The sequence below is a fragment of the Bacillus rossius genome, chromosome 6, assembly GCF_032445375.1.
Source record: "Bacillus rossius redtenbacheri isolate Brsri chromosome 6, Brsri_v3, whole genome shotgun sequence".
NCBI lineage: Eukaryota > Metazoa > Arthropoda > Insecta > Phasmatodea > Bacillidae > Bacillus > Bacillus rossius.
In genome coordinates, this window is record NC_086334.1 from 11,766,856 (window position 1) to 11,781,446 (window position 14,591).

The 14,591-nt window shown below is 37.1% G+C and overlaps 2 protein-coding genes across 2 annotated transcripts; both read left to right on the forward strand.

Moving 5' to 3' along the window:
- Positions 1-801: 801 nt before the first annotated feature.
- LOC134532638 (hemolymph lipopolysaccharide-binding protein-like) lies at positions 802-9,858 on the forward strand. Its single transcript, XM_063369281.1, has 4 exons — positions 802-920; positions 6,233-6,368; positions 7,676-8,020; positions 9,529-9,858. Exons 2-4 carry the CDS (start codon positions 6,299-6,301, stop codon positions 9,702-9,704), a joined length of 591 nt encoding a protein of 196 aa, XP_063225351.1. The 5' UTR covers positions 802-920; positions 6,233-6,298; the 3' UTR covers positions 9,705-9,858.
- A 1,390-nt stretch (positions 9,859-11,248) lies between these two features.
- LOC134532639 (alpha-crystallin B chain-like) lies at positions 11,249-14,327 on the forward strand. The gene is made up of 4 exons (XM_063369282.1): positions 11,249-11,722; positions 11,815-12,030; positions 12,842-13,066; positions 14,096-14,327. Exons 2-4 carry the CDS (start codon positions 11,815-11,817, stop codon positions 14,171-14,173), a joined length of 519 nt encoding a protein of 172 aa, XP_063225352.1. The 5' UTR covers positions 11,249-11,722; the 3' UTR covers positions 14,174-14,327.
- The last annotated feature ends 264 nt before the right edge of the window (positions 14,328-14,591 follow it).

The window sequence follows — 14,591 nt, forward strand, 5'->3', positions numbered from 1 at the left end:
AGAGACTGATATAGATATATAGAGAAGAGAGCTAGAGATACTCAGTGATATATAAACACACACACACACTCACATAAAAATAGAATGAGGCATTGCAACGCATGCCAGGCATTAGCTAATATTGAATAAAATATTTATTCATAAATAAACTGAATTAAAAAAAAAAAATTAACAAATAACATCAAAATGTTCTATTTTGAAAATGAAATTGGCATTAATAATATATAAACATACAACGTGTTGAAAAAAAAAACCAAGAATACTTGCACCAAACATTTAATTCATATAAACCATTCTCTTAATTAAGTCTCCATAAAACATTAAGAAATTCTTTTAAATTAAAAAACTTTCTTTTTTACAAACCATAAATTAACATTCTCCTCAATTTTTTCATTTTTATTTGAGAAGAATAAAAAAGGGGGATTTTTGATAGGCAAAGTGTGCTTATTTTGGCATTATTATTAATGGTAATTCCACAGTGATTACAAAAACATTCAACTAAATAAATGATGCAAAACGTTCTATCAAAAGATTGTCTTTAGTTATGTTATAAGTCATCAAGAAGTAAAATGGCAAAAGCTTACCAATTGAGTCATAAAATATAATTTGAAGACAAATTTAATGGTTTTGGATTTTTCATATGTTGAGGTAAAATTAGTATCTTATAAGTTTTGAATTAATTAAATGCTGGGCGAAAGTCTAGCTCCACAGCTACGAAACTGCTCAAATCGGCTGACGTACTGCGATCAGAAACTGTTCTAATCACGAGCAAGTTTAAAGGTCACGAGGCCATGACCTCGGCACCAGAGTGGAGCAGACGTCAATTGTCGCCACTTGATCGACACAACCTCGCTGAACCACTCCTGCCGAGCCGCTCAGTAACGTCACCTTGTCTGCCTGCAGCAAATTTCCACTCGCAGGTAAACTGCACTCACTTCATGCAACCCTGGAACACAGCAGTAAATACTGAACTTTCAAGTACCGATATTGTTTCATTGTGTACACTACTGTGTAGTATGGATTTTAGTGATTCACTTTTTTAAAGAGCTATATAAATAGTAAAACAACACATCTACAAACAGACAAGAAATCAAAACACGTTCTGCTGCAAGCAGGAGCATAAAGCAGAATTTTTTGTTTTAAGGAATGACAATCTCCCTATATTGTGTACACCCCAGCTATAAAGACAAGATTTTTTATTACCTCACTGTCGAATGAGGTAGAAAAACCCAATGAAACATGTCTGTACAAAGAGGTTTTTTCTTTCTTTTTAGAACCATGTCTTTTTTTTTGTTTAATTTATTGATGTGTAAACATCTAATTTATCTATTGGACTGCAATTTTTGGTTCGAAAAATGTGTACTTTACAAGATAGTGCTGCGTTCGTAATGCTTTAGAGAACCAACAAAATGTTAAATATCTTTGACATGTTTGTTCCAACATAATTTTCCTGGCTAATGAATTACAGGTATTTTTAATGTTGCGATTATATCTTGTTATGACTATTCAAGTTTACAAACTGTATTCCAGGATAGTTTCACAACCATAAAGTTTACTTTGGCATGACAATACGCTTAGTACATGCTCTATGTTCACGAAAGTTAATATATACCAGGTGCATTTTGCCACATTTGGGTCCACATCTCGACGACTTCGGCTCGTGGCTACAGCAGTTTATGCATGCACACTGGACTATCAACCTGTTCACTTTCCCTTGTGTAATGTGCGCTTATTTCATTGCATTTCTGGTGCATTCTAAAATTTCACCCTCAACAGCTAACAAAGTATAACATCATAAACACAGGCAATGATAATTCCAGTTTAAGGGGAAATGTTACAGGTTCAGCATTGAGGCATTTACATGGGTGCACGTTTGGTACTCCTGTTGTTCAGCTAGCTCTCAGAAATCAATAATACCATCTTGCTAAACATAATTATAGTTAATTTTTAAAAAGAGACAAAGTTTTTTACAGTTATATTTCTCATACCAAGCATTATTTCAAAGAATTCTATGTTTAATTTTGTGACCAAATTTCGTATTATAAGTAGGGACTGGAAAAATTCACATTTTCGATGACCTTCAGGATAGACTACACAGTTCTCCGTATACTCGGGAAAATAACGGCTGTTCATTGGTTGCTGACTTGTGAGTCGTCTCAAATGGTTTGCCTGTGATACGATACTTCTTTAGTTAAGTATTTCCCATTGGCCCAGAGTCGTCCGAATGAATAGTGAGCCAATAACAAAAGCAGCTTAGAGGTATGTGTATTTGAATTTTAGCCTATCGCGAAATGAATCCGCTAATTTTTCCAGTCTCTAATTATAAGTTTATCTGCAACATGAGAATATGTGGATTTGCTCGTTACCGAGAATAGATGTTTGCACATCACTGGCGAGTACTGAAACTCTCTCACATTATTATTATTATTGTTAATATTATTTAGGTTTATTGGTCTAAAGCCTGTTACCTCTCAAAGGGGAATCTGAGTGATGTAGGTACTCAAACAAAATATCCAGCATAGCTAAAAATATTTTATTAAAATTATTATTAGTTACCAGCAGATACAGCAAGTGAAACTCATTAATGAAAAAAAAAAAGTAACATGTATGATGCTAAGAAGAATATAATGAGAAGTTAGAATTAGTTTTTGATAATATTACCTTTTTTTTGTAACAATATTTTTTTTTGGTAACATCCTTTTTATACGTAACAAACAATCTATGATTATGATTAAAACTTATTGAAATACTCCATTTTATTTTTAATCAGTTAGATTAACTCAAAAGTTCTCAAACATAAATTCTGACTGGGGGAAAAAAAGAATTTTATTTTTTTTTACATTTTTTTGCATTTCAAACAACTGCTCCATATATTTATTTCTCTCATTTTATTTTACTGCATTTTGCAACAAATGTTTCTTAGAACCCTGTGAAGCATTAAAAAAAAAAAAAGTTTCAAGGTATGTTTAAATTTAATTAGAGAAATATTTGATATTTGTACATAAATTTATTGTCAATTTGAAATTTGATTCAAATTAAAAAAAAAAAAAAGTGGATTTGCAGAAGCATAATAGCCAACTCTATCCCAAACGTAAAAAACTGTATTTCTCAGGGAGTGTGCCAGCAATGGGACGCTGCTGGGTCTTTGTTTCGGCGTTGGCAGTCCTGCTGACAGCCCACACTGCAGTCTGCCAAGCAGTGCAGTTTAATTCTGTGGAGCCGAAGCACACTTACACTGAAGCAAGCTTCTCGGTGGTGAGCGGACGCAACGCAAGCGGACACTGGAATGCCAAAGTACGACCACATCCACGAAATGCAACAACGAGTCACTATAATTTCTATATAATATAGCTTCAGTAGTGTATGTGTGCTTATATAATATTACTCCACTTATGTACTTTATTTAGGCGAACAAAAACATTTCAACACCTATCTTCCTTTAACCCAACAGTTTTGGATTAAAATAAACAATATATTTATAAAAGAAATAAAAGAGTATTTAATAGATGTTCAAAAATTCTTTCAACATAACAGATAGCAATGCAAGAACCCTGTCATGTCCTTCCTTATCTTCTTTCCCAAGATCTTCTCATACAACTTTGCACATTAGTACTACATCAAAGTGATCCCCCTATAGTATTAACATCTTTCCCTGTCTCTTTTCTTAAAAACTGGCACCATTATTACCCTTTTGCTCCAGTCCTCTGGTATGCATTTTTCTCTCCCAACACACCTCATCACTCTATACAGCTATTGAATCCCTACTTATCCTGCTACTCTTATCATTTATGCTGTTAGCTCATATGTCCCTGGAGCGATTTACATTCTTCATTCTTCAGTGCTTCCTCTACTTCTTTCCATGTGATATCCTCATAATGCAAATCTGAAAATACTCTTTGCTGATCTGTTTCTTCTGCATTCTCATTTCCACCTGGGTTCAGCAGCTTTTCAAAATAATTACCTCAAAGTTCTTTTTTCTCTTCTTCTGTCTCCACCATTATTTCTTCCATTACTTAGGGGCTCAACACCCTTTTACAAGTTCTCCTCCGCCAGAAGCCTTTGCACCCTGTGGGGGAGTGTTTTTTGAAGTGACGTTTAATAAATCTATGAATGCTGGCTGCATGCACGAAAAAGTGTCCCATTACGCACATTGTCCCATTACGCTCATTGTACGCTTGCGCCGCATCTATCTCTCTTCTACTCGATTGGAACAACCATCGATTTGACTTTTTCGAGGCACATTAAACTTGAAACACTCCCATTCGTTTCCTACTTTTCCTATCATCGTCCTATCCTTAACAGAATAACACAGATTGGAAGAAGTTAAATAGCAAACATGTATAAAAGTTATAGTTAAAATAATCTCTTCGTTAAAGTAATAAACATATTTGAATTAATGAGTACAAATAAAAGTAAATTTATCAATTAAATTGTAGATTTCATTTCACTCCTTCTTTGTATCCATACAAAATAGTGATAATTCAATAAAAATGATTCAATTTTATTCATAAAAGTATGCAATCATTTCATCAATGTTTGTTATTACGTTGTCACGTTAAACTATCGTCCGTGAACTGACTTTACAGACAACCATTTTTTTTTGAAAACCACGTTAAAGAAAAATAAAAAACACTCAATTTGCGAAAGTAAATAATATAAGGTCAGTTAGTCTCATGTTCAGGTGACAGTGTAAGAAAATATAAAACAATAATTCTGTATAGAATTTAGGTCCAAAACTTTTAAATGAAATTGAAAACCTGTTAAATAATGTAGTTCAGTTGTGCACATCCTCTAAGTGACTACAAAACAAAAATAAACATGCCCTTTGAATGTTAAGAGTCATGGACATTAGGTTATCTACATCAGCGACTTTGGCCTTGGCTGTCAGTAACTTGCGCAAGTCTGCGTGCATCTGCCCGCTAGTACATGATTCCCACAGCCCTAAGCACTTGGTCTCTTGGTAACAAGACAGATGACTGCCATCTTATACCATACATTTCAAACGGTTATGCACAAAAATTAAGCTGCAAACACAACACAGGCACCACTACTCATTTTGTGCCAACCTCTGTGGAAGCTAATTTGTTGTGAGCTGGTTTTAGATCACGAAGCTCTAGTCTAATCAGTTTACGGAAATACTGATGCATAAGATTCGTAAGATTAAGCAAAGGTTAGTTTAGTAAGCGAGTCCACCCCAGCATTTCCTTACACTATTTTTTCTTTAGGTAAATTAAAACAAAAAAATACTACCTATTGTAGTGATTACCATGGTATAACTTCTGGAAATTTTTTTTATATATGTATTGTATATACATACATCAAGATTTTATGGACACAATAACTGCCGTAATTTTGCACAAATCACTTCCAAACTGAAACCTAAAATATTGTAATGGAAAATCACAGACGAGTTTGTTAATGGAAAAAATTTGGCCAAAAAGGTAGAAATGGGGAAGGTTTTTTGAAATATAGAAAAAAAAAAAAATTATGATAATTCCCACAATATAATGAATATTGCTTCTGTTTGAACATATTATAACTCATAGACATTGAGGACAAAAAAATTGGCTGCTCTTAACAGTATATGATTATTAATCTATCATGTGAGAACCTGAAAACATATTAAAGATGCATAGTTAGAAACCAGAAAAAAAAATATTTTTTTACCAAAAATAATTGATGTTTTATTATAAATATTTATTATTTTTATATTAAAATGTTTTTTCTTCTGCTTTGTGAATTCATTTTTGTTAAGAAACTATTCCTGATAAACAAAATAAATATTTTCTAAATTACAAAATTCTATCCAGAAAAACAAAATTTTAATTTAAAAATTCTTTAAATATACACACCCTTCTAGGATTTATTTTCTTAAAGAAATCATAATGTGGTTGAATCTTGGCAAACTATGAAACTGCAATTTCAACTGTTTGTTTAATATTCATAATGATTAGAAATATTTAAAAAGAAACAAAAAAAAAAAAACCCTGTGTGGAATGTGGTGGATAGACGCTCGTGATACTTCTGACATGATAGCATGGGTGGCAATAAGTCTCCCCATCCCTTGTCAGGGTAGTTTACGAACTTGAACATCCTGTCCCAACACTGTCCCACAACAAGGGAAGAACACATCATAATCAGAACACATTTTCATTCACTAAATTAATAAACTGCGAACAATCACGAAAATAATGAAAAATTTGTCTAATTTTTTTTCTTCTCATCCTTACAGCTTCATTTTTCACACACTGCAAATGAGGGAGAATCGGAAGAAGCAAATGGGACAAGTCCGTGGAAAATGGATTTCAACCAGAGGATTGAGGCAAGCGAAGATGGAGAAAAGGTTCACCTCTATGCAACTGTAATAAGTAAGTTATAACTTTTGATTTACACTGTACCATAAATATGCAATTGTACTTGCAATGGGCAATAATGTACGTGTACACCTTCCAAGCATTAAATTTTTTTTTAATATCTGGTTCTTTCTAACTTCCTGTGTTTAGTGGCTACAGTGGGTCATCTTGACCAGTCACATTTTTAATCTGAAAACACAGCTGAGAAAATATTCATATACAGATCAGCATTTCAAATACGCTTGTCATAATTTTGTATTATTATAACATAGGCAATGTAATCTACAAGTCACAATCACTTGTGTCTATGACTCTTGTAAAGGCATTGAATCAGTCCCTATGTTTTACAGTGCTTCACAAGCAAAGTTAGATTTATTTTATATTTTTTATGTGGTAGGATGGTCATGACAGCAATATTTATGCTCTACACATGTAGTATCCATAGTGTTCACTAAGCTTCCCTTGACTAGTAATTTTGGCAAATGTTTGTTCTTAGTTTTTGTGAATTTGTGTACAAATAAAAATACATAGTAATATCATGAGAGTAAAATGTTAATATTAACCTTCCTTTCAGCAGTGGAAGTAGAGAGATCTTCAGCCAAGACCTGAAATAATAGCAAATGTTATTATGCTAATAATAATAATAATTTCAGCATTTATTGCAGATAATCCTACTTATTACTTTTTTCCTTAGAGAAGCTTTTTTTTAAAAATAATTAAATATTTATTCAAAACAAATTTAAGTTTAAATTGCTTTAATAAGTCAATAACAATCTTACTGGAATATGTATCACTGATCACTTTGTAAAGTAATGAAATTCAAAAACTTGTTTTACAGTTGGCGAGATTTGTAACTCGTAAGCTGACCTTTATCACTGGTTTTGTTGCATGTTTGTAACACTTTCAGATGCACCATCCACATTGCAAATCAGCCTACAGTGAAGCTCCCAGTTTGACGGGTGGGAAAGTGGTTGTACTTTGGTATTTACACATTTTCTTTGCATAAGTATGAACGGCCTTTTACGAGAAATGCTTTTAAGATTCCGTTAACAGACTAAATCCAAGAAAAGCATGGAAGTACTATGTTTAAAGAATTTGCAAATTTAAGTTTTTGTTCAAGTTTTACCGAATTTGTTTGTTCTGGATAGATTTTTGTACTTTGGAAAATGTTAATTTGTTTATCAGATGATGTACTCAAATAATAATAAAAAAATTTTCACGAAAAAACTCTTTAAAAGAAAAACAACACTGCTTGAGATATTCGACAGCCTGACCCCGAGGCACTGGGAAGCCGGCATGACGGGAGCGACGCGGTGTTGCAGTTCCCCCCGCCGGGCCCGGGTCCTCGGGGGTGTCCACGGTGAGCGGCGAGACGAGGGCCTCCGCGGGCGGCGACGAGGGGGCAGCCCTCCAGGTGCAGGGCTACCGCCCGGTGGCCGGCCTCGGCTACTACAAGTTCCACGCCCTGCCCCTCACCTGGTACGGCGCGCTCAAGACGTGCTACACGGAGGCCGCGCAGCTGGCGGTCATCGGCTCCGAGGCGGAGGCGGCCGCCCTGCGCCGGTTGTTCCAGGAGCACCCCTCCGTGCCCGGCGCCCACTACGACTACGCCGCCTTCATGGGCGCCAGCGACCTGGAGCACGAGGGCGTCTACGTCACTGTGGACGGTGCGTGTCACGTGTCCACCGCTACTGCACGTTCTAGCTGACAGCTGGACACACCACTTATCTTAACACACACTTGCAGGGCAATAGAAAAATTATAAGTGTGTGTGTGTGTGTCTCTCTCTATTATATATATATATATATACACACAGAGAGAGAGAGAGAGAAAGAGAGAGAGATAGAGAGAGATAGAGAGAGAGGGAGGGGGAGAGAGAGGGAGGGAGGGAGAGAGAGAGGGGGGAGAGGGGGAGGGAGGGAGAGAGGGAGGGAGGGAGGGAGGGAGGGAGGGAGAGAAAAAATTTGGGCAAACAAATATCAACATCCACAGGAAGCTGCAAAGCTTAAATTTAACAGTAAATTGTGGAAGTTTCATGTTCTCACCAGGCTATAATACAATGTGGCTAAAAATTAGGTCATAAAAATATGGGAGTTGGAGTTTTTATTTTTACTATTAGCTCTCAGTATTCAGCATTTGGTATAAATAATTCCGTGAATGGAACATAAGTCGCACGTGATGGTACTGTGTAACACCGGTGCTGCCACCTCTGGCAAATGGCAAGAATAAAGTTCACAAATACTACAGGAAACTTTATTGTATTAACTGTGTAACGATTTTTAACAAGCTGGACATTAAATTTAATAACATCCCTCGTCGAGAACCTGGTCCAAAGCCGAGGTGTGGTGTTTTTTCAAGTCTTTTTTTTGCTTTTATCGGAGCTATTTCAGTACATAAATAGTTTAACCTTTCGCTCTGCAATTCAAATGATTTGATAGTCAACGTAGTGCTGCAGCAGCAAATTCTAACGGCAGGTGCGGACACTACACGTGATTTTATCAAGAAATGTTGTTGAAAACACATTTTTTGAAAATGCTTCTCACGTTGCAGTATTTTAAGGAATTCTACATTACATTTTGTACAATTTTATCATTATAAGTGTAGTTCCAACATGAGAACACATTAATTTACCCGTTACTGAGGTTAGTTGTTACACATCTCTGGCAAGTACTGAAAGACTCACTCACAGATTTTGTGTTAGCTATCTTCATTTGTATTTAACGATCCCGTACAAAAAGTAGTGCTTTTGGTACGGTACAAAATTGTGTGTAAGTTTTAAATTAAATTTGCTTTTAAAATTATAAAACAATTGTGGTTGAATTTTGTTACAAACATCTTTATTGTACTGTGGCAAAATTATTTCCCTTTCAGGTTTTATTATTAAGGTTTAACTACATACAGAAGCGAGATGGTGTAACAGTAAAATGTTGGACTAGCATTGGGGGAACTCGTGACTGACTCCTGTCCATGCATCCTTATTTTGGTTTCCCTAGGTTTATTGAAATCACTCCAGGGAAATACCGGGATGGTTATTTAAAGAAAGCGGGGCCCTATCTTGTAGGTACATATAGTGTTTGCATTCCTCCAATGAGTTTGTTGTCGACAAAGACATAAAATTAAAAATCTTAAAGAAAGTGAGTTCAGAATGTTCAGCCTGAGATGCGTCTTGCCACAGACGTGCCACTCCAGGATGCGGGCTACCTGCGCTGGCAGGACGGCCAACCCAACAACTACGGCCGCGGCGACTCCCCCGGCCAGGACTGCATCGCCATGACCCGGCAGGCGGAGTACTTCGATGTCGAGTGCTACATCAAGCTGCCCTTCATCTGCGAGAGACGTCTGGACGGCTGACGCTCGCCTCGAGTTCACAGCTGGCTCGGCCCAGCCTCCACTTGATTCAACGCATCACTGAAGCAACAATCATTGAGCATTAAACCACACACTTTGAAAATTACTGTTTTCATTTGTTTTGATTGATTTCCCAATAAACCTTCAATTACACGTTTGGTGATTGTTCTGCATTGTGTATCCAATTTTATCCCATTATCCTGATGGAATGAGTGTGTGTATATTGATCTTTTATGACATGATGCTTACTTATTTAATTAAGTATGCTGAAAGATCCTGGACAAAAAAACTTAATATCACACTACAAATAAACATGTCAGGTCATCAATAAATACGTGTCTGGTAAACCATTTCACTTCTTTATGACATGTCAACCATCTACAGTAAAAAGCTTGTGGGACATCTTAAGAGCCCACGCAGTGTTCTAATATAACATATAAACAGCGTGCTTGACACTCAGTGCGGACCAAGTCTGCAAAGTTTGGGTAGGAGTAAGTAGGGCATCTCGAGTCTCGACCACAAATGGGCGACGTCACGATCCTGTAGAGTCTCCATCGGGTCCGTGTGCCCTTTAAACATGTGGTGGTGCCCATATCTCGAACTAACAAGTGCAGAATGGACGAGACCCTATGACCGCAGGCTGATGCATAGGTTGACTGATTTGATTTTACACTAACAACTGGGCTTTCACCCAGTGGCACGGAGTCCTCCTTGATGTCCCTTGCATTTCTCCCCGCCAGCATTCCTTCCTCCAGCCCATTCCACTCTTTCCCAGTCCTAACTAGGAAGGCATGCCTCTCACTTTCCGTCTAACTCCATTCCCTCCGGAGCTTCCACCCGTGATCTCTCCGCTCTTTATACCCACCTCTGTGCACCGTGGTTCCCAGCTGCCTTCAGTCCCCCTATCCCTTCTCCTCCACCTCACCACTATATGCTGCACCTTCTCCAGCTCCCTTTCCACAGTCACTAGTTAAGGATCCCAGTAACAGCCGCATACTCCGTCATTTCTAACCAACGAGGAGACTGGCTTTTCCATTACCCTCCTCCCCTGAACCAGTTTTGCTCATCCCAGGTTATTCCGCAGGGTCAACCACAGGTACTTAAGAGCATTTAGGAATTGATTTTTTTTTTTATAAAAGTAGTTCTCCTTCAAGATTATGCAATTGGTTATGTTAAGTTTGCTACGTTACAATTTGGTGGTTCATAAACAAACACTGAAATTATTTTACGGTATTTTAAATGTATCTAACCATAATACTTTTATGTATTTTTAATGGAGCTAACCAAACTAACCAGCGACCATTCTCACGATATCGTTAATTACTTTGAGTTTCACAAAACCCTCTTAAAGAATAATAAAAAAAATTCCTTACCATCCATATAATATAATTTTCGTAATTATCACGCCTTCTGTCTGCAAATTCAAGACTTCCACAAAACGTTAAAAAGTATTTACCTCTGTATTGTAATTAAAATCATTATCGTTTCTTTCTGCTTGCGTATATGTTGTTGTTTGCAAATTATATCGTTTATAATTTGTTCTGAAATTTGTTGACAGTTGAAGCTTGTGTAGTTTACCGCGGTTTGTAGTTTGTATTTTATTCGAAACAAAAATATGGAATAATAAATTAATAAAACATACTGTTGTTAATTAGCAAGCCAACAGAAAATTTAAATTGAATAATATGGGTTTTTCTGTGGTGATAATGGTGGCAACAACTTCAGAATAGGTAAACAGATTATCGTACGAGTACGAATAGGTTGAACTCGCAGCTTCTAGAAGGTAGGCCGTGATTGTACGAGAGAGTACAAATGAGTTGAACTTGCAGCTTCTAGAAGGTAGGCTTTGGCCGAAGTTGCAAGACTAGCAGAGAATATTCCAGTAAAGAACGTTGGGTTCTGGCTAGCTATATATAAGAAGCCAGCGCCCAAATGAATTCAGTTTGAAGCCGAAGCCTGCGTGAGGTTGTTGATAGAGAAGCTTACGTTCGTTGCAGATCCTTGTACGAAGAAGTCTGAAGGTAACGTTAGTAGTATGATTTTATTTGTTTGCATGCCAAAAAAATCTGACTTGTCAGAATTATAGTTTTGAATTTTTTGTTTTTGTTTGCAGATGTCTATGCTGCCGTACGTTTTCCGTGATGCTATTGATGACTTCTATCGCCCCATGTCACTGTTCGATCAGAACTTCGGGATGGGGCTCCTGAACTCCGAACTTGCGAGGCCCAGGTACTGGGAGAGACCCCTTCGTCAATTGGCCCGAATGGAGCAGGAGCTGAACAAGATGATCCCAGCTGCCGGAATTGTAGACGATCCTAATCAGTTCAAGGTAAGTTTTTAAAATTGTACGTGTAACCTGTGGTAGTGTTTTCGTTTGTATTAACTTTTAACTTGTTGGTGATTGGTCTATATAGGTTTTCATAAATTTCCACGAAACGCTAATATTTTTTAAATCTGACTTGTTGGGTAGTCTTTTCTTCAGGTGTAACTCGCGGTTTACAATTAGTTCATTATTGTGTTGGATAGATACCCTGTCAAACTAACATATTGCAAAATACTGAAAAATGAAATTTGAATTCCAAATATAAAATGTGGTTGACTTGACCAATCAATAGTGTTGTCTGTTTCTTAGTGGTTTTTAATGTGGTTGACATAACAAAACTGCTCTTTACCATATTAAATTTGTAATACTTATTTGAAGCAAGTCTCCTGGATAATGATTGTGTAAGTTTGAGATCAAGAGCAGTCTGAATTTTTATATCAATTGGGGACTGCTGATAAAAAAAAAAAGATTTTATTTAGTACTGAGGTTGAAGATGGGGTAGGGTGTTCGGGTGTGTGGTTATATTTCAATTGAATAAGTTTTACACTGGATTGTTCTGAAAAGTTCTAGAATTTTTTGGTTGTCATTTATGGACTTGGCCCAGTGTCAGACTAGTAATACAAAATGCTAATTTGTTGTATACCCCCCATGGTTCTAGCCAGAGATATTTCGTTGGGTGTCTGTGCCCTTTCAGTGTAGGATTCTTGTGAGTAAACATTATTTTCGATACATCACAGTGAAGGATAAGAGCGAATGGCAGGCAGGGTTCCGTGTTGCTTCATGCGAGTGAGCTGTGGCGGGACCCTCGTGCTGGCAGGTGAACGTGGACGTGCAGCAGTTCCGGCCGGAGGAGATCAAGGTGAAGACGGTGGACAACTGTGTGGTGGTGGAGGGCAAGCATGAGGAGCGCAAGGACGAGCACGGCTACATCACCCGAGAGTTCCAGCGCCGCTACACTCTGCCAGATGGCGTGGACCCGGCGGCTGTCACCTCCACCCTGTCCTCGGATGGAGTCCTCAGCATCGCGGCCCCCAAGCAGGAGGTGGGTTGCCCTGCTGCCTTGTAGGGGCCGAGTTGAAGGCTCGAGTGTTGCAGGCAATATTGACTTTGGTTTCAGAACTTTGAAGGGCTAGTTCTGTAATTCTGGCTAGAACTTCAACTTGGTAAAATCTTGTACAGGAGATGGGTTTAGTATGAAAGCTTCGTAATGGTGTTGGGTCCCTTTTCGTGTTTTTGTACCTCCTAAATGATTTTTCAGTTCGTGATAGTTTTGCTAAAACATTTTTTCCATTTTATAAATTTTATTTTCTAGCAAGCTTATTATAAGCTAGTTAAGTTACACATTTTACCAACTCCTAACATAGTGCAATTTTATTGTTTTTGAAGTTCGTACATTTTTTCATAAAATTGTATTACTAATGGACACAACAGTCCCTTAAAGTTTGTTACTGAGGTTCTACTAGATTAAAGTTTCTATTGATCATACTTCGTTAATTTTGACAATTTTAGCCTGTGTATATTGGGTACTAGATTTAATGTGAAATGTCGCTCAAAATGTGGGTTAGGTATGAAATTTATGCTAGGTAGTTAATTATATTTCTGGCTAACTTTGCTGTGATTGTCTGGAATTTTTCCAAATGACACTACTTTATACTTTGTCAAAGTATTAATTTTGCAGTGGCTGGTGCAAATGCTTTTAGATCGGTTATTGAATTCAGTGGCTTCTCATTTCCTTAATTACATGATGGTATTAGCTTTATAGCAGGTTCACAATTGCAACTGTGTAGCACTAAGTTCCATGAATTTTTTTTGCACCCAAAGAAATTAGGATAATTCTTTTGCTGTGGTTTACGAGGTTTAACTTTCAGGTGTTTGTAGGACAGTTATTTATGCAGTACTGCCTCTGTGCCTAACAGTTGCTTGGTTCAGAAATTAAGATGGTGTTGTTTATATGTATCTGCCCCCCCCCCCCCCTTTTTTTTTTTTTTTTGTCCAAGTGTTTAACTGGACTGCAATAGTACTAGCTTCATGTTGGGTTACTTTTTCATTTGGCTTTTCTTTTGCTCTCCAGGCCTTGAAAGGAGGCGAGCGTGTCGTACCGATTGCCCACACCAACGCTCCGGCTGTGAAGCATACGGCAGAGAAGTGAAGACTTTTCTTTGCCTTGTTTATTCTGTTTCTCAAACTGCAATGTTGATGACTACTTTTGTTCATGTGTTGTAATACTTTCGTTCATATTTGTAAGACTGTTCATTTAAGACTGATGTATACTTAGTATTAATAAAATTTTGTGTGAAATAAGATTCTCTTGAGTCCGCATTTATCCACATTCCCTTATTGCTGTGCATTACTGGGGAAGAATTTTACTGGTGACAAAGTAAATTTTCTTTCAATCCCCAATTGTTAAATTGCTGTAAATCTAGTTTTTCTGGGAGAAATGGAAAGTGAATGGGTGACTAATACCCATCAATGCAATAAAATTTGTCTTGTGTTCTAAAAGAGCTATTGTGAGTGCAGAGGCAGTTTGTCAGTCTCGGTTCTAAGCTTGTTTTTTTTTTTTTTTTTTT